Source organism: Metopolophium dirhodum, chromosome 1 (assembly GCF_019925205.1).
Source record: "Metopolophium dirhodum isolate CAU chromosome 1, ASM1992520v1, whole genome shotgun sequence".
NCBI lineage: Eukaryota > Metazoa > Arthropoda > Insecta > Hemiptera > Aphididae > Metopolophium > Metopolophium dirhodum.
Window position 1 is genome coordinate 68,452,002 of NC_083560.1, and position 21,932 is coordinate 68,473,933.

The 21,932-nt window shown below is 28.4% G+C and overlaps 2 protein-coding genes across 3 annotated transcripts; both read left to right on the plus strand.

The window, feature by feature from the left end:
- Positions 1 to 1,097: 1,097 nt before the first annotated feature.
- On the plus strand, positions 1,098 to 11,850 carry LOC132935939 (protein diaphanous). Of its 2 annotated transcripts, none has more exons than XM_061002589.1 (18): positions 1,098 to 1,123; positions 2,151 to 2,223; positions 2,424 to 2,666; positions 2,799 to 2,900; positions 2,984 to 3,183; positions 3,949 to 4,267; positions 4,630 to 4,740; positions 4,819 to 5,054; positions 5,709 to 5,839; positions 5,922 to 6,070; positions 7,208 to 7,537; positions 7,630 to 7,772; positions 7,872 to 8,139; positions 8,306 to 8,545; positions 8,640 to 8,900; positions 9,433 to 9,597; positions 10,126 to 10,369; positions 10,472 to 11,850. In XM_061002589.1, exons 2-18 carry the CDS (start codon positions 2,185 to 2,187, stop codon positions 10,558 to 10,560), a joined length of 3,270 nt encoding a protein of 1,089 aa, XP_060858572.1. In that variant the 5' UTR covers positions 1,098 to 1,123; positions 2,151 to 2,184; the 3' UTR covers positions 10,561 to 11,850. The 2 variants fall into 2 exon arrangements, with proteins under 2 accessions (XP_060858572.1, XP_060858571.1); XM_061002588.1 differs by lacking the exon at positions 1,098 to 1,123 and adding an exon at positions 1,490 to 1,892 and having other exon boundaries at positions 10,472 to 11,849.
- Positions 11,851 to 17,231: 5,381 nt separating this feature from the next.
- On the plus strand, positions 17,232 to 19,947 carry LOC132935728 (uncharacterized). The gene is made up of 3 exons (XM_061002343.1): positions 17,232 to 17,495; positions 19,248 to 19,591; positions 19,777 to 19,947. The coding sequence occupies exons 1-3, from the start codon at positions 17,439 to 17,441 to the stop codon at positions 19,817 to 19,819; spliced, it is 444 nt and encodes a 147-aa protein (XP_060858326.1). The 5' UTR covers positions 17,232 to 17,438; the 3' UTR covers positions 19,820 to 19,947.
- The last annotated feature ends 1,985 nt before the right edge of the window (positions 19,948 to 21,932 follow it).

The window sequence follows — 21,932 nt, forward strand, 5'->3', positions numbered from 1 at the left end:
GTGATTATTACGTACCTATGTTGTCAAATGATTATAAAAATAAATACTGTGCACAATACATATTTATACGTACTTTTGATAATTTTAAAATGCTATAATAAGAAACTTACGAGAGACTTTGCTCAAGCTTTTTGACAGAAAAAATGTTTGTCAATATTTATCAATAATAATTAAAAATATTCGAATATTTCAAATATCTACCTACCTTTATAAAATTATGAAAAATAGTATCACTGTATGATAGCTTATAATTAGTTCAAATATGTCGAATTTTATATTCTATACTCTATAGACAATTATAATTTAAGTTACAATAAAATGTTTCAAGTTTCTGCAATTAATATTACTTGAATTACTAAAATACCTACAACAAAATAATAAAAATATATTGAGGGGAAAACATTATTTACATTTGTATAATATCCAATTTTATCTATATTGAATAATGTACTTTAGCATCAACCGTTCATAAAAAATTAATGTGTCTTTACGTTAAACTATTTTTATTCCAGTAAAAACAACTTGAGGAGGTTTCTTGAATAAGATAAAATTTATTTCACAAATTTGAAATTTACTTTTAACATCAGCGTTGAATAGGCAATCAGCTAAGGTATTTAGTCCAGGGTTACTATTAGTTAGGTGTATTATAATTCATATAATGTTAAAAATATTCTGATACCTTATTATTTTTTGAATACCTGCCTATCTATTTGAAAATGGCTATTTCAATATTTCATTACAAAGGAATGGTATAGTTTCCCTGTATAAATATAGTATAGGCATGTAGTTCTATGTCTCTATATAACCCCCTCCGAAAATATATCATAGTTTTGCCTCTAAAACTAAGAAGGGGTATGCAGACTGTCCACCTCTGTAGCAAGTATATTTACGTGCATCGCGTAAGTATTTGCAGTTTTTTTTTGGCTTTAGATCAAAATAAATTTCCCAAGGCCCGACAAAAACTCACATCAACATCGTTTTCAGCCACTAAAAAAAGTCACACCAGTTAAATGGCGTCCCATAAAGTGCGTTAGCGTGTTGTTTTAATAATAATTATTGTCCCCACTTAGCAAGAAATACAACATCAGACAAGCCTTAATAAAAAAAACTTCAGTCGACGTAGGTAATAACGTCCATTATGAAAGTGTAAACTATAATCTATGTTTTTTTAGCACCTCATCAAAAAATGTAATTTCTATTATTTACACGATTATAAGTAGGTAGGTTACACAGAGATTTATTGGTTACACAATAAATTATTGCGCAAACGGCCTAGAACGATAACGGCAGTTTGGAGGTAGGCAAAACAGGTACGTAACGGAGCGTAGCGGAACGTAATGTTAGGACCCTCGAGTGTTGCGCTCGCACAGTCGTACGTATTTACTCTACATTGGCGCCGTGAATTCCGTACACCTATGAGAATCGTCGAGGGATAAAAAAATTGATAAAAACGAATAGGTAATAATCGACGATTTTGCGTTATAACCAAATCGACACAATCGGTTGCAGTGAATTTATAGTGGTGGAACAGCATACGTTCGATCGGGGTACAAACAACGGGTCGTGGGAGATCTTATCTTTTTAGAATGTCTTATCTTACCCAGACCGTGGTACAAGCAGATAAGTGATAACGCTCAAGTTATTTTAATTGCTCGTATTGTTGTTGTTTTTAACTTAGTTTTAAGTGTTTTATTACGATAAAATATTTTTTTTTATAATATATTTCATACCAACTAAAAAGTTATTTTGTGAGTTACGTATACACATCGAAATGTCCAACCCGGTGCTATTCCACTAGATTCCATCATTTACTACGCTGTGACGATTCCTGCATTGTTTCATTTACTGATACATATTATTATGTATAGTAGTAACATTCAACAGGTTTTTAAGTAAATATTATTTGATAAATTATCATAATATGTGCTTTTAAAATATTTCAGAATGTACAAAATTGATTGAGATTTTATCGCTATTTTCATTTTGAAACGTCTAGGTACTAATAACATTGTGTTTCTCAATTGCTTCATTAAATGATAATATTGAGATTTTTTTTGTTAGATTACATACCTCACGTATTATAAAAATTAATTAAATTATTCTATCTCATGAATGAATTGTATGATTTTATAATTTCATATTTGTTTTAGATGTTGAAAGTAATTAATATTCAACAGAATAAACATGTCTCGCGGAGAAAAAACCAAGCCAACCACTGGTTTTGTAAGTGCTTATACATATTATATACTACTACATAAATATTTCTGTAATTTCTTTTCAGTGTGTATGTAATTATTACATTTATGATATTAACTATTCTTAATTCATTAAAACAACATTTTATTTTTACATTTATTATTTTCTGCTATTACTTTTTACCTACTTATTATTATCAATTATTGATTTTATTTCTGTATTTACAGCTAGATACATTATTTGGACGACCAAAAAAATATGGGTCAGCGACATCATCACCCATCGGTGGTGTCGGTGGCAATGGTATCTACAGCAGTGGAAGTACATATGGTGTTGGCAGCCGCTCTTTGCCCCGCATAAACTCGGATAATGATATTTCATCGGGTGGTCACAACGATGCAGATGAGTGTGAAATGTTTGTTGAACATTTAGATGTAGAAGCACTCAATGATAAGTTTGAAGAAATGCTGGTAATAATAAAAAATACATTCTAAATATTTACATACACAATTTAATACAATATTTTTAGTTGTTGGAAAAAAAGTATATTTATATAATACATAATACTATATTCAATTTATCTAAGCTTTTATATATTTTAGGATGATATGAATTTAACCGAAGAGAAAAAAACCCCAATAAGAGATCAATCAGTTGTGAATAAAAAAAAAATGTTAATGATGCATTATAAAAAATCAAGTAATGTAAGTAAACATTTTTTTTAATATTATGTTATTATTTATTTTGATTCAAAATATTAATGTTGTTATAAATACCATCTTAATAGGAAGGAAATAAAAAAACGTGTGACAAACCTACGGAGTATATCCAATATCTTTCTCAACCAGATTTAAGTGCCAATAAGACATACAATTGTGTAGTATCCCTCCGCATTGCCTTAACTAACCATCCGTTAAGCTGGGTTAGTGAATTTGGCACCGAAGGATTGCGTCAAGTATTATCTGTACTCAATGAATGTTATCGCAAGTAAGTACAATTTTATATTAGTATTACTGTATTATACTAATCATAATATGAAGATAAAATAAAACTAATATAGATAAAGTTATTAATGGATAGGTATAGGATATTGAAAAAAAGTATCGATACTTTTACTTGATACTTGTATTGAATACTTATATTGATATCAGTAAATTATCATAAGATCTTTTGGTAAATCGTAGAGAATTAATAATTACTAAAGGGGAGAACTAATTATGCAATTTCTAGATGTTGTTATTGTTGCTTCAACTTTTAAAAAGTAGTTCATAAGGGACAAATATATTAACCATTGGGTGAGGTATGGTACTTACTGCAAACATTTAAATCATTTGATACCGTCCATTTTGTTTGAATATATTGAACCATTATATGAGAATTGATATCAGTTAAATATTGTTACCATAGTATTGATACTGAAAATACTGGTATTAAAAAAAAAAGTATCTATACTTTACTTGTATTGAAAGTATTGGTTCCTAATGGATATAACATAAATATCAATGGAAAAAGAAATTATTATTTTAGATTTATTACTTAAATCTATTTCATTTTTCCCAGTTCTGTTTGTACATCACTAACTTTGATTAAATATATTTATTTCTGAGGTTGTGTATTAATCACATTGGATTTGTGATAATTTGGTAATATTACTGTTATATTGTTTTTTTAAAACCTATTCTTAATTGTATATATAGGTATTTACTATTTAATACATTTTAGAGATTTTTCAATAAATATTTTATGTTTTAGTGATGGGAAAAATGCTCAGTTTGCTCGTATACAGTATGAATGTATCAGATGCTTAAAAGCAATCATGAATAGCACTGTTGGCTTAAAACAAATGTTTGGACACAAAGAAGCATTGACTGTTATTGCTCGATCGCTTGATATTAATAAGCCTGCTGTTATGCTGGAGGCAGTAAAAGTCTTAGCAGCTGTTAGCTTAATACCTCCAAATGGTCATGAGAAAGCTCTTGAAGCCATAACTATGAGTGCTGATATTGAAAATCGTTGTCGATTCTTACCTATAGTTCAGGGCCTGAAAACTATAGGAAATGAAGCTTTGAGAGTAAGTAAATATATTTCAGCTTTTATACGTAATGTAAAGCAGTTTATTTAAGTATTCAAAAATAAGTATTTAATATTTTATTTTGTTTAGAGCTATTAAATAATTTCAATTAAATTAAGTATTCTCATATCAAAAAATAATATTTTGTATTATACAGCATTAAGTTATATATTTTTATTTTATTTTAATACAATAGATTTTCCTAGCTTGCACTATCTATTTCTAGGAAATGATAAAATATTATGAACATGTTTATTTTTACTAACTGTAATAAATAAAATGTATATTAAATAGTGAAGAGAGAAGTAACTAACTAATATTAGTCTAGTTATATACTTATATATTTAATTACATTTTATTAGGTAGCTTGCTTGCAGTTTATTAATGCCATTGTGTCCACGCCTGAAGATTTAGAATTTCGTGGTCATTTACGAAATGAAATCATGCGAGCTGGCATGTATGATGTTATTGATGTAAGTCTTTATTTTAATTGTATTTAATTATTAATTTAATTAAGGTATTTAATAATTTATCCTATGAATATCTTTCAGAGCTTAGAAAAAGATTGCAGTGAAGATCTTAGTAGACAATTAAACATATTTAATGTACATAAGGAAGATGATTATGAAGAATTAGTTCAAAGATTTGATAATGTACGCATGGATTTTGATGACGTAGGAGATTGTTTTGATGTCATTAAAAACATTGTGGCTGATTCACCTGCTGAACCATATCTTTTATCTATACTTCAACATTTTCTATTTATTAAAGATGATGTTTCTATCAGGTAAAATTTCTTAACAGAAATAATAATAGATGATCATCAAATAAATTATTTCTTTGAATCAACAAAAGATAATACCTATGTATCTATGAAAACATTTAATTTAGTTTAAAAAAATATATTTTTTATATTAATCTGGTTATAATTATTCTTATTTATTTTTAGTATTGATTATATTATAGAGTTTTTTCCAAGGATGAAATCATTCTAGTAGGTAATTAAATATTAGTAAAGAATCTTTATTTTGATTATTAAAAATAAATTAAATTTCTTATTAATAACTGGATTTGTCATGACGATAGTTATACTTATAATTGTTGAAATATTTGTATTTCTCTTTGAAAGAAATAACAACATTTATTTTTTATTTTATTTCTTACATTTTTAAATGTATGTATGATATAAACAATAAATAAATGGCACACACTTCCATATTTTATTAAATGGTAGTTGCTACAAAATAAGTTGAATAAATGTTATTTTAGTAAATAAGATAAAAATAACTCATTTTATGTATAGGATAATTTAAATTAATTTTATTGTTGACCTACATATTGTACACAATTTTCATTTGAAAGATTTTCTAGTTTATTGTATGCTATTACTAGAGTAAAGGGAAAACAATATGTATTGATAATTTGTTTATTTTTATTGAAGGCCTGCTTTTTACAAACTCATAGAAGAATGTGTATCACAAATTGTTTTACATCGCAATGGCTGTGATCCGGATTTTCATGCTACAAAGCGTTTTCAATTAGATGTACAACCATTAATTGACACTGTTGTTGGTAAATGATAATTTTTGCTGAACTATGTTACAAGTTATAACTATGAAACTTTAAAACTTATTAAAATTATTTTTTGCAACAGAAAAATCTAAAGCTGAAGAAGATAGAAGAGTTGAAGAGTTAAAAGATAAATTAGAACACGCTGTAGCTACTCGCCAGGAAGCAGAAGCCAAATTAATTCAAGCTGAAACTACGATAAAAGAGTTCATGTCAAACTCATCTATGGAAAATGTAAGTATTTTATTGTAATATTTAGTAAAAAAAACGCATCATTGTTTTTTTAAATATATTTATTAATAATTAGCTTATGTAAATACTGTTAATAGAGAATAAATGGTAAAGTAAGTATAAAAATAAGAAGAAAATATGTAATAATTATGCATACATTCATTGGTATGAGCTAATATTTAAATTAAATAAGCAGGATATAAACTTTCTAATAATAGTTATGTATTCTTAATAATGGCACTTAAATTTAATATTGATTTACAAGTATTGTAAAAATTCTTATTTATATTGTTATTTGATACTACAAATGTATAGGTTATATTAGAAAATCAAATGCTGTAAATATACATAGAGGACGAATATACAGTAAAACCTGTGTAATATGGAGACGGTTGGGACCGGATATTTTTTCCATTTTAGACAGGTTTCCGTTTAATACAGGTTGTAAAAAAAAAATTTCTCGATAGATCTTTATTAAATGTAATTTATTATTTATTATTAATTTATTTATTTCATATATTTTACATATTAATTATTACATTTTACCTACGTTTTATTCTACACAATTATATACTCCGAAATTCATCCAATGTTTTTTGTTTTGTTATTTGACTTGCCGTTTTCTTTTCCACTAAATTTTTCAAGTTGAGAATTGATTCAAGAAGTTCATTTTCATTATTTTAATCCAATGCAAACATTTCTAATCGTTTTATTTCATGGAGGGTGTTTTTATACGTTTTAATATCATTGCCGTGCAATGGTACATTATTAGTTTTGTCTTCGGGACTGGATTGTTCAACGTCTATTGAAGTGCAAGATTTTCTAAGTTTTCTATTCATTGACTGATAATTTTAAAATAGTATATGTACGTTGTACATATTTCCATGATATACAGGTACATGACAAAATATCGTTTCCATTTCCACGTTAATCAGGTTCCATCTTACTCAGGGTACGATGTATTTAAAAATACATTAGGTTCGCCGGGACCGTAACATTTTTCCATAAAAGTCAGGTTTCCACGTTATTCAGGTTCCATATTACACAGGTTTTACTGTACTATTATTAACATACTTAAAATGTTATTTTTTTTATAAACAATACAATATTACTTCAACATTGACATATTTTATAATTTAGAATGGGAAATCAGGATTAAATAAAAAGCAAGATGGAAATACTGGTGGACCTCCTCCACCACCACCACCACCACCTCCACCACCTATGTTTATTGGTGGTAATTTCCCACCTCCGCCTCCTATGCCTGGTTCTGCTGGTCCACCTCCACCACCACCACCACCAATGCCTGGAGGTGGTCCTCCTCCACCACCACCTTTTCCAAATATGATGGGAAGTGGAATACCTCGTCCACCACCTCCACTTGGTAATTTAGGAGCTCAACTACCTCCTGGCCTTAAACCTAAGAAACTGTGGCATGTGGAAGGTATTAAACGAGCAAATTGGAAGAGTGTAAGTACACATGAACTTATAATTTATATCAGATATTTTTGTAATGGTTATTACATACTCGGTCACTTAACTCCATATTCATATAATTTTAGATAATACCTCAAAAAGTATCTGATAAATGTTTTTGGGCACGTGTTCAAGAAGAAGCGTTAGCATCCAATGATATATTACAAGGGTTATCTGAAAAGTTTTCTTCAAAACCAGCTCGAAAAAAACCAGAAGATTCCACTGACAAGTATAATAATACTTAATAATTTTATTGAATTAAAAATTAGAAACAATTTTAAATGTCAAAAAACTTGTAACAATATTACATTTTTTATCATACTTATAGGACTATGACTTTAAAGAAAGTGAGATGTTTAAAAGTATTAGAACCAAAAGCTTCCCAAAATCTTTCTATTTTATTGGGTGGCTCATTAAAACATTTGAGCTATGCTGATGTGAAACGTGGTGTTCTTAAATGTGATGATGTAGTACTAAAAGGCAATGTACTGGATCAACTAATCAACTATTTACCACCACCAGATCAATTAAAAAAACTAAGAGATTTAGAATGCCCTTATGAGGATCTTGTAGAAGCAGAACAATTCGCTGTAACTGTGAGTATTTTGAAAACTATTTAATTTATCAGAGAGATTAAGTCTAAAATGTTGTTTTTAATAAAAAATGTAATTTTTATTAATAATATTATGTTATATTTTTCATGTTAGTTGTGTCAGAAAATATCTTAAAGCTTACATTTTAACAATATTTATGTTTTTGTAGATGGGAGAAATTAAAAGACTGCTACCTAGGCTAAAATCTTTAAGTTATCGACAACACCATCCTGAGATGGTACAAGATATTAAGCCAGCCATTGTGGCAGGTACAGCAGCTTGTGAAGAAGTTAAAAGTGGTGTTAAATTTAACAAAATGTTGGAGCTTGTTTTATTATTGGGAAATTATATGAATAGTGGTTCACGAAATGGACAAGCTTATGGTTTTGAGATAAGTTTTTTGCCAAAAGTAAGTGTTGATATTATAATTAGTGTACTTATTGAATTAATGAATAATGTATTGAAATTGTACAACATATAATTTATTTCTCTTATTCAAACAGCTCACTGCAATAAAAGATGTAGAAAATAAATCAACTCTTCTTCATTATCTTGTTGATATAGTTGAAAAAAACTATCCGGACTTAATTACATTTGGTGATGAGCTAACACACTGTGATAGAGCTGCAAGAGTATCGATTGATGTTATACAAAAAACATTGCGTATTATGGATACGAGCTTACGTAACCTCGATGTAGATCTTACTAATAATTGTAGTAAACAACAATGTGGCGAAGATGATTTATTTTCAGAAATTATGACTGTAAGTATTCCATATAAATCTGTAATAAACCTAATATGTTTGTCATGAATTATTTTAGAGCTTTACAAAAATATTATACAAATGCTAAGTTCAAATGTATTTTTGTTTTTGAAGTTACAAGACTATAAATAGATCTTAAGACAATTTATGGTATGCAAAATCTAAATCTGGAAAATGCCGTGTTAAATTTTTATATAGTTCTAAAATCATTTAAGGCAAATTTTCAGGACTTCGGTTTTTTGTATATTCCACTTACTGTTGTGGCAGAGCTGTGCTAAGGGGGTGGCAAATAAGGCAAGTGTCCTAGGGCGGCTAAACTTGTAACATTTTAAAAGGCGGCAAATGTTTAAATATGTATGTTTATTAGGGGCGCCAAATATTATCGCACTGGGGCACCAATGAGAGTTAGCACAGCACTGTGTTGTGGTATCAATCAATATTGGCGTATTTCTTAATTTAATTCTTAGATTAAAATCTATTAATAAGTTACCATTATAATAATAGCTGTGTCAACATTTTAAAACATTTATAGCCATTTGCAAAAGAAGCAAAGTCACAATTTGAATTGTTACAAAATATGTGTAAGAAAATGGAAGCTTTATATGATGATTTAGCTGAATATTATGTGTTTGACAAGTCAAAATATACCTTGGAAGAATTTTTCACCGACCTTAAAGCATTTAAAGATAGTTTCTATGTAAGTACATTTTTAATAATTACTTTTAATGAATTATAATATACAAAATAGATATCTAATCATGAAAAACACAAACATAGATAATGACTTTACCATCTAGTTTCTTAATAAGTCGATTCACTCTAATTTTTAAACTAACGAAGCTAAACGTGATCTGCTGAACGTAAATTTGGTATGTTACACACTTGTGACACGGATACAAGAAATGAACGTGTTACGTGCTCTTAATAATATACTATTCAGCAATAGACAATCTATCTTTTACTAATAATTATTATAATGTATTTATGTTTAATAGTGATATTAACTTGTATTGTACTCTATAGTTTACTCTATTATTTTCTACTAATGTATGCTGTATACTGTTTTTTTTTTTTTTTTTTTTTATATTATATAATTTATGTACATTGTCCATTGATGAAATCATTAATTATAACTGGAACCTGCCTTTTGATCTTTAAATTAATTTTTAATGATCACAAAAATATTATATGTATGTTTAGTAATAAAAAATATTATACATTTTAGGAAGCTCAAAGAGAAAATCATAAACGAAGAGAAGCAGAAGAAAAAAGTCGTCGTGCTCGAGATGCTCGTGACAAAGCGGAGAAAGAAAAAAAGGAACGTGCAGCACGTAAAAAAGCCCTAATTGATATGAATGCAGATCATACACAAGAAGGTGTAATGGATAGTTTATTTGAGGCATTGCAAACAGGATCTGCTTTTAGTCGTGATCAAAGACGTCGAAGACCAGGTGGCACGAGTACCGCAGGTAATATACTTGTATTAATTAATTTTTATACTTAAATTTTAAATTAATTACTATGCATAATTATATTTATTTTGTAACTTATGTCTATTTGTAATATTTTAGATGATAAAAGAGCTCCATTGTTATATCGCAGTCGATCAAGGACGGCTTTTACAGAGCGAGATTTACCAACTACACGAGTTCAACATTAACAACGCTCATTGCAACTCCTTATAGATGAAAATCGGTGCAAGTTTTACATTCTTTTCTTCTATAATGAACTATTCAACTGTGTTTTATATTCATTCAAATGAAATATTTGATATTTTCATCAACACCATTTTATTTATGATAAATTGATTATTTAAAAATAACTTAGGACAAAACATGTATTAATATAATATGTTAATAGTAAAAGAGGCATATTGAGTATGAACAATTTGTACATAATTCATATACAAATTTGTTAGCTTTAAATAATATTATAGTCTAAAGGAACTTAATTGTATTAATAATATCCTATTTTTTAATTAAAATATGTTAATTAGTAGAACTATTATTTTTTATTATTTACTCAAATCATTCTTACTAAACTAATAGTAAAACAAAACTTTTCAACCCAAGTAGTAAATTGTAAATTAATTTTATACTAGAATTGATTCAATTATTTTATTATTTATTAGTAACATTTTATTATTTTAGTGAAATTTTAATTTTTAATACCTGTTTTACCGTTGAATCTTAAAAATTTTATTTTTGTTCAAAAAAGTAAGGATATTATATTTAATATGTTTAATGCATTGTTTTTTAATTGCCTCTTCTACTATTGTAGTTGTTCATCATTAAGCATAATTTTTTTTATTTATATATATATATTATATAATATAAATAAGAAGTTGACTAACAAGCTGTGTTATTGAGATCATATTTTAATGACATCTTATATACCTTATGATACTAATAAAAAATCAAATAATTTTTCAAACCTGTGATACTTATGACATTTAAGATAAATTAGTTTGAATTAACAATTTTATGTAACAAATTTTTTAAAATATCCAATTTTTTAAGATAATTAAACAATTATAATAAAATATTGAAATAACGTTGATAAAATAATGAGACTGTCCCGTATATTGTTGCTCATTTATGTAGATTAAATAAACAAAAAATTTTACTATTATGTAAGTATATTTGCGAATTATACAACATCTTAATTATATACCTTTATTTCAATACCTATCATGTGAATTATTTACAAGTCAATGGAAATAATTTAGTATTTTTTTTTTCAAACTACTGTTGAGTTGTATAAAAGTTCTATTATTTCTTAATTCTTATGGTATTGTTATTTATATTCTTGTATCTTGAATGTTTCTATTTTTAATGCAAGTGTCATCAGATGTAAAAATCAAAATTTTTTAAATCTCTAATGCTTATATTTTTTGATTTTAGACTTTTGTATAATAACTTAAACTAGAATATCAACGCAACTGTTATATGTGTTTGTAAAAATGTTAACGGTTAAACATTTTATATTATTTGAGTATACATAGTAGTTAAGAAATATTGTAACTAACGATTTATTATATATCTGTATACAAATGTACATCGAAAATATAATTAAAATTAATATATTTATACAAATTAAAAAAATGTGTATGTCATATTTAAATTTATAAGTTGCACATATTCATATATAAATTTATTAATTTGTATCAAAGTTATTTTGGTAATAAATATTAAAGTTATGTACAGAGGTTATTAAGATAATATAATTATGGTGATATTCATAGATAAAATCCCCTTAATTAAATCTGTACTATAATTATATATTTGTGTACCATTGTCCATTTGTAAGTTCCTTTAAAAACCTATTTAACATTACCAGGTGACTTCTGATTGTTACTCAAAAAAATAATTTGTATTTTATAATTATTGAATTATGACATTGTCATTTGTTGAATGTTTACACTTTACAGTCATTATTGGTGTTCTGATAACAATTTTCAGGACGGTCAATTGCCCCAGACGGCCAGACTTGAATAATTTATTTAATATACACATTTAGTCTTTAGCACGGAGCACGATGTAGAGAAGATAAGGTGATACCACTTCTCTATCTCACAATGTAAAAAAACGGATGCCAAAATGTAAGGCAATCCAGGAGTTTGGAAATCTCTCAACAGCGTATGCTAATATTTGCCCAGGAGCCTATTTTATTTCAAGTTGTAATGCGTAAATGCATTATTAAATATTTTAAAATGTATTTAAAATGTAAATTTAATGTTCATAGTATGAACATAAAATAGGTGGAATATATTATTATTTTATAGATATAAACCAAACTAATATTATTATATTAATCATATTATATTATTATACTACCACTACGTTACTATGTTAAATAGGTAGGTATTGTGCATTAAATTAAGCAAATATATACAATTTTTAACTATTAATTTATTTATTTGTCAATAAGTTATTGATATATTTTAATATAATTATAATTATAACTAGCTATATTTAAGATAAATGAAGGTGTAGTAGAAAAATGAGAAAGAACTACTCCAATTTTAAAATTAGTGGCAGTTCCAAGTTCCAACCATTTTACCAGGTCTTTCAAAATATTTTACCAAAACTATTACATGTAAGATGCGTTGTGCAGGTACTATAGAAAACATAGCTAGAGAAACAAATAAAAAACAAAAAAAAAAATCAAAATTATAATCTTTATAATAAAAATAATAATTATGTACCTAACTAATGACTATTAAAAAATTGTATTTTTAATTTTAATTTTATAATACTATATAATATTTACTCAATATGATTTGATTTTTAGTTCAATATTTATACTTGCTTAACTGTTAGATTTTCATTATTTTAATTATTAAAAATAATAATTATTCAAGGATCATGTAAAAAAATGTTTATTTATTAGTTAATAAGTTATTGATGTATTTTAATATTACTAAAATCTATAATCACATCAAGAGGTCCCCACAAAATAAGTACCTTTAGCAGTAAGTTTATTTTAGCCTCTACTTTATAGGGCCCTTAGTATTATATAATCGAATGTGTCCTGACTCCTGACTGACTGTTTGTTAAATATAAATGTTAGTAAAATGTAAATACTAGCTATGCCATCATTTTAATTACTGAATATAGTTCTTATTCAATGAACACATTGAAGTATAAATTATAAAACAATATTATGAATTTTTAACCATATTTAATTACCTACACAATATTATAATACAATTAGAACATACATTTTTGGCTTACAACCCCCCCCCCCCCCTCCCGCCAGTTAAGGCCTTGACTACCTACATAGTTTTTAATTTACAACAGAATCTACTATGTTGAAGTGTTAGAAAAAAATTAGGGGCACTAATTGTATCCACGCTCGACCGGAAGTTGTGGTCTGCGCATTCCTATGAATACACCCCCCGTAATAATATTGTAGGGGGGGAGGTAATAATCGCCTGTTACTGTAGGCAATTATTACCTCAGGCAAATATTATTAAACAACTAAAATTAAATGATAAATGTGAATTTAAAATTATATTTAATAATGTAAAAATCTAAATATCATGCCAAGAAGACATACTGCCAAAAGGACCTACCCATACATTTGTTGTCTCCGTCTTACACACGCACGACATAGCAAATTGTCGTTCACTAGTTTCAATAGTGTGCTGTTAGTTTTGATACTAGAGTGAATTGACCTATTATAAAACTTTTAGGTAAGAGCATTATCTTTGCTTAAGCGTTGCCGATTTTTCGAAATTTTCATTTATAAGCAAAATATGGGTATGTGAAATATAAAAAATTAAAAATGATTATATCTCGCTTGAGAATTAAAATATTGAATAAAAGCCAAAGCTTAAGCACAGATAATGTTATTATCTAAAAAATGTATAATAGGTCAAATCAATCTAATATCAAAATTAACAGCACACTATTGAAACTATAGTGAACGAAAATTTGCTATGTTGTACGTGTGTAAGACGGATACAACAAATGCATGGGTAGCATCCTCTTAAACATTAAAATATACATTCCTCAAACAAACAGATGCAATGTCCAGGTTAATTTTCCCTAGGATTATTACAGAATATCTTTATTCATTCAATTTGTAGATCATTTTTAATTATTTATGAAAAAAATACATGATGTTAAAACTGGTGGTTGGCCGTTTCTGCCCGTAATAATCTTACAAAAAACTTTTCCCTGTTTAAGTAAAATAATATATGGTCCCTATATTTCCCCAATAATAGAAGTTAGAATCTTAGAGGACGACGAATTTTCTGCATCTGTCTTACGCGCGTGCGTTAGTAAAAACAACACTCAATGTGAATATGAAAAACTATAGTCAGGACCCTACTTAGAGGGGGGCCTCTATAATTAGGGCCCCCATATATTACCGTTTTAATACAGTCGTATACCATGTATTTATATCAATAAACATTAAATACCTATAATTACATAATGTAGACTTATGATTTTTATTTATAATCATTTTTTTTTTTTTTTTAGAATTGACTTTATTTGAAAAATTACGATCTATACATGCAGTACCTATGCAATAAGTAAAATTATTAATTTACAACAGTTGAAAATGACTATTCACATGAGGAAGGAAATCACACATTTGCGACACCTCTTACATTTATAAGTTTTAACTTAAGTTATCAAATCTCGGCACCATTTTCTCTTGAACATGTTATTACAAGGTATTATTCATATAATAATGATACGGTTAACAGAAAATAATAATGATGTTATTGTGAAATGAAAAATAATGGGAGATAAGATATTATATAAATATAAATTTTAATTATTAATTTAATTTTAATGTGAATTGTCTGGTCGATAAGATAAGATTATGGAATGCTATTAGTTGTGAGTGCTTTTAGGACTGACGAAAGAAGGGAGATAAGGGGAGTTATTAGTGAGTTTAAATTTGAAATAAGACTTGAGAGAGTGTCGGTGATTTTGAGTTCCGCGTGTAAATTTTGATGATTTTTGGTGGCTTCAGCGTAAGATTTGGTTTTTATAGGTGTTGGAATCAGATCCTTTGGCTGGATTGACAGTTTTTTTGGAGGCAGTTTTGTAGACTGGGCATCCTTTAAAGTTTGCGGTGTGGTCTTTAGCGCATAGGGCGCATTTGGCTGGACTATTTTGGTCCTTGGTGCACTCGATTGTCAGGTGGTTTTCACCACATTTGACGCATCGAGCTTTATAGCTGCAATAATTCTTTGTATGTCCATAGTCTTGGCAATTATGGCATTGCGGTGGGCCACGTCTTTTTTTGATTGGTTTTTCGATTTTCACTATTGTGTGGAGAAGAGATGTAATATCATGGATATCATTGTTATTTTCTTGATGGCGGATAGCCACCAAGAATACTGGGAGTGGGCAGTTGTTCCTATTTTTGGCATTGTAAATACTCTTGACTGAATGTCCCAGTTCAGTAAGAGCAGAAGTAATATCGGTGTGTAAGGTGGAATGATGTAAATTGTTGATGACGACTCTGTATGTTTGATGGCTTGGGGGGGAGGGGGTAAACGAATGAAAACTAGCGCTTGTTTCGTGTAAATGATCTATTATTGCATTGTAAGTTCGTTTATCGGTGGGTTGTACAATGAGGTATGACGGAGTTGACTTACAGGTGAAACCGTTGGGTCCGGTGATATTTTTTAGGACGGTGTTGAATGCTGAGAAGTTGGATATGTTTTTGATGTGGATAGGAGGGGCCACGGGCCTAGCGTTGTGAACTTTGTGAGGTGGTCTGTCCGGATCTTCCGTGATGCTAGTTGTAGGTGTGGTGAGTATATTGTCTTCATCCGCGGTGTTGAGTACGGCGTAACGATTCGGGGTGGCAAAAACTTTTGTGTTTTTGTCGATTTGACTGAGCGAACTGTTCGATAGGTTTCGCTTAGTTGTTTTAGGTGTATGCGGCATGATAATGATTTATAATCATAAAAATAAATTTAATACAAAACAACGATATACCAAAACAACTGAATTTATAATTTAAGTTAAAAGACCCCACCAATAAATTAGCCCCAGGCCCAAAAATTAAAGTAGGGCTCTGGCTATAGTTTTGGGCGTCAAGTGCACGGAGTACTTGTGAGTTGTGTTTTATCAAGCCTAAGGCGAATTATGACCTGGCACACCAAAGCAGTGCAACATAGGTGGCCTGCAGGTTATTGCACTATTGCAGTGGACACGTAGTACACTAAATGCAGTGGGTCATGACATTTTTTCTAATGCATTGGTGCGCAACCGCCCAAATAAATAAAATGATATTATTATGAATTATTTAAAATCTTGGATACAAAAAAAACACAGGTAGGTAGATATATACATTGCCTATACCAAATGCAATTAATAATTGCTCGTAGTGCATACCTATAATTCTACAAACTTGTTAATATGTTATTAAACCAACAATAGTTTTGTCGTTGAAACATAATGGGTACACCATACATTATTGTCACAGTACCTACATAATTCGAAGAGGCAAATATGACACGAATTTGTATTTACCTATAGGAATAAACTTAAACATAGGTTTACATACCTATAATATAGGTCGTATCAGATATATAATTACAAGAACTGCATAACATACATTATAATATATAGCCAAACGATTTAACACACGTTAATGAAATCATCAAACAAGTAGGTACCAAGGTACATATTATTAAAATATGTATTTAACATTATTGACACGTGTAATAAACATGGATAGTTGCTAGTTAGGTATCTATATTTGGATATTATAATTTGATGTTTACCGACCGTTTTTTATTTACCTTTTGTTAATTTTCTATTTGAGTATTGGCCAGGCACAAACTACATCCAACTGCCGCGTTAAAATGATTAAAGTCTGATCTTGTCATACACCTTCGCACACGACATCGTTTTATGCGAGTGGCACGCATATAAAAGGTGCTGTACGAGTACTTGTAGACTGCAATAGCTGGTAACGACTGTCCATCGATAATTCATCAATAATTGTATACATAATTATAATAATTACTTATTAATTATTATTATTATTATTATACACGCGATGGCGACGATTACATTGGTAGCTGCGTTGTTCGGTTGTCTTTTGCTACATTCATTTGTGAGTAAATTATAACATTTTACATATTTACAGGAGAGGGGAAGGTTTGACTAAAACCCTCACAAACGTATATTTAGATAACTATTATTCCAAAGCATTTTTTTTAATAATTTTAAAGGCACCCTGGGAATTATAGTTGTTCGTACATAAAATAATCAATAGGTTTATACACTATAATACAGTTTACATTATTGTCAAACAATTTTTGAATTACCTACCTATATTAAATTATGGGATGCATGTAAATTCTACCGATACTCTTTTACTACCCGAAAAACATGTAAATTCCACCAGTTTTTTTTTATCTGAAATAAAATTAACATTATAATGTAGGTATTGACTATATACAGTAGGTACTCACATAATTTATGTACCTACATATTTATTATATGTATTATATATACCTGTATATTTAAATAATATAGACAATTATTTTAAAAGTTATATAATAATTATTTCAAGTATAATAAATATTAGGACGCACCGCAGCTCCGCATGAATAAAAATATTTTGTGAATCCGTATCTCCGCACGGTCGAAAACACGCACAGTGCGTATCTCCGCATTCTAAAAATATTTTAACACCAAAAGTCCACATGCGAATTCAGTTCTCTGAGCATTCTCTGTGAAGTAGTTGCTTAAAATTTAATTGTTAGATTATATTGTTGATTAAATTAAGCACATCTTCAGCGCATCCAAATATTGCAGTTTTAATTAAAAATGTATTAGCCGTGCGGATGGATTCTTATATACGAATGAATTTTGCCAATAATAATGAAAGTAGGATAATTAGAACACATTTAATTTAATTTTAATTTACATTAAATATTTTATATTTTATTTTTTTTTACCGACGACGACAATGTCTTTATTATTATTTTTATACTATTTAGATTGATCTTATATAATAATTGATATGCATGAACCTTTTTATTCTAAAATATTATTTTTATTTAATTTTAATAACATAATATATTGTATTTCTTACAAATAAATTAATACAATAATAAATACGATATATTTTATACCGTGTGCGGAGTTAGGGTGTCGAAAAAAAATCCTGTATGCGGAGTTAAGGTGTCGAAAAAAAAACTTGTATGCGGAGTTAAGGTGATATATTATAAAATGGGGAAGATCCGTGCGGAGTTACGGTGCACCGAAATATTAAACTAATTAAAAAACAAGACAGCTGAAAGTTAATGTGTAACTATAGTAAAAATAGACGGTACTTCATTCTGGATGATACTTCTTGTCAAATAATTTATGGAACCAAAATTAAGTATTCTATTGGTTTTACCTATTTTGTCTAAATATATAGTGAGTGAAGATAACACACATTAGACTAATTAGTAATTAGTAATTACATAAAAGTACTCCAAAAAATAATATTATGATTTTTAAAAAAAAGTGTAAACATTCAATAAAAGTATAAAAACATAAAATTCGGACAAAATGATAACTTTGAGTTTTGACCCTACTTAAAATCTCAGAGAGCAACTACTCATTATATTACGCTATGATTGTGTATAGGTATAATGTATATTGTATATGTATAGTATATAGTAGGCTGTTCACATGTCATATAAATTGTCTTATTATACAATTTCACCTCAAGTAATATATTTTATAAGTTTTATACAATAAAATATAAACTAATAGTTAGAATTCAATCTAAATAATGAATGTATCTCCTAACTCCTAAGTATTGCAAGCACCTTTACACAAAACCTATTTGTTTTTAATTTGTGTGTAGGCTCTTACTTCGACCGCCGCAAGACTGCCCGATTCAGATTTGCCGTTCGAGTTTAACCACGAAAAAGGATCCATAATGACCGATGACAATGTTCTCACTCAAGCAGTGTCGAGTGACGGGCAAAATGTATTCAAAACGAACGATCCACAGCCAATAAAAAAATATCAAAAAGCTAATACAAATAACAAAAAGCCGTCTAAAAATCAGAATTTGAATAGAAAACAACGAATACAAAATAATGCAGCGAACGGTGCAATCACTTATCCTGCTGGGCATTCGAGTACATCGTATTATAGCACTTTCCCAACGATGGATGGGAGTAATTTTTTTGAACATTTCAGCAGGTATGAATGAAATCAAATTCAATTACCATTTCACACAATCTAATTTTTGACAGTCTCAAAATAATAGTATTTTCTACAAAATATTGTTTATTTAACTAAACTATTATTGTTTTTTGATTACCTATTTATTTACAAGCTGCATATTATAAAATATTTTTTGCTCATTTGGACATGTTTTTACACAGATTAATTCCTGGATTATCCAATATGAGAATTGAATACATTTGAAAACACAAAGCAGTGCATTTAAAATTTATGAATATGACCATGCAGAATCACAGTTTAATAGAAAATTATATTATTTTATAAAATAATAATAACCACGTAAAAAATATACACAAGTAATTTTATTTCAATTTTATTTGTATTCAATACACAACGTGGTTACCTATACCTATACCAACAATGTCGTACATACAATGTTATTAACTGTGACGTATATAGGTACATGAAATAATTACATTTATGATTTAGATTAATATCATAATATCATAAGTATCTAAGTATTATAGGTGGTATATGTAGGTACAAGTTTGTTTTACCTAAATGATGAATATAAATTGAAAATTAAAACATTTAAGTTAAATTAATAGCACATTTCAATATCGAGAAAACAACAAAGTAAAAACGAAAAATAAGAAATAACTATTAGGTAGGTTCCTACTAGTATTTGTATATCCAATTGTTATATTATGGTAATTATATAGTTAAGTAGCAGAATTTTGGTTAGGTTAAGTATTTACCTAACCTAACCATTAGAGGACTTGCAAGAAATTGTTGATACGTAACTTAATGGATTACTTGGATTAAAGCGTTGTTGACTTTGTTACTTACATTGGATCAACATATATTCATGGATGACCAGCGCATACTTGGAGACAAGCTGTCCCTGCTAAATTCCTTCTAGAAATGTGGAATATATATGAACTTGTAATAAGCTAAAGACATAGATCAAACAATGTTATAAAAGTTTCATTCGAAACTGGAAACAGCCCTAACTCATTATTCTAATACATGGAAATTTCTAAAAAGTATAAAGCATATTCAGTAAAAGAAACCAAAAATAGTATTATTCAGATAACCGATAGACGGTGGTCATACATGTCTTAAACCACTAGCCCTCCCCCCCCCAAAAAAAAAAAATTACTACTAATCAGGAACCAGTTGAAAATATAATAAGTAACTATGCTCATTAAAAAAAACAGAACGAAATCACTGTATAGTAGGTACTTTATAAGTTATAGCATTCGCTTACTACTTTAAACTACACAATTACCCAAATACTGATGTATAATAAATTAAATATTTTACAATATACGTGTGGTTTTTATTCATTTGATTTTCTTAAGACTATAGACTTATAAAATAATATATAAAAGTACACTGGACGTCTGGGCATTAAAAATAACGGACTAATTGACATTGGACAAATATGACGTATATTGGACATAACTGATAGTTGGACTAAATAAAAATTGGACCTATTATGTACCTATAGGACCAATATTCTTGTGATTATATATACTATACACTATACAGTCATATCACTCATATATATTATAATGTATAATATGTATCAATTTATAAATAAATAAATTCAATGGAGATATTTAGGATTGTACCTATACTTATGCTTAAAACAAATCATAAATATGAATAATTTAATGTCATAAACCCGAATATTAATATCACGTCATTACTTTGTTGATCCACCATCCACGGTAAGGAATATTGGTGTACCTACACCCCGAGCATTTTTACGACCGCATCTATTATTCCCCAAGAGACTAATCCAACTATAGTGTTCCGTCCGTTCAGCATCATTGTCTATGGATTGTCAGAGTCGCCCTAAATAGTAAATTGTGTTGTTTATAATATGATTAGGAATTCTTAATTATATTACTATATTAGTGTATTATGTACACTATTACGTGAATCGTAAAAATTATGATGTGTTCAGTCATAAATCCCTTGTCTACAACAATTTAGATACCTACCTATAACCTAAATACAGTGGTGTAGTGGAGGGTGCACGCGGGTTTAGGACTTCATCACTGCCTATGTATAGGATAGGATAGTATATAGTTAGGTAGTTACGCATAGGCATCATCACGGGTTAGCTACCCCGCCAATTTAAATATTTATCTTAGGACAAAGATTAATATAATATTAATTCTTATTCGTATATTTCAAATTTTTCAAATTTCTAACCACGAAAATAAAAGGTTTACCCGCACCGTGCTCGAACTTACAATAATTTTTTGTCCCTTCAGATTGTTGTTGAACTTTTATTTATATTGTTGTTGTTTTAATAAAATATAAAAACACTCGAATACAGCTT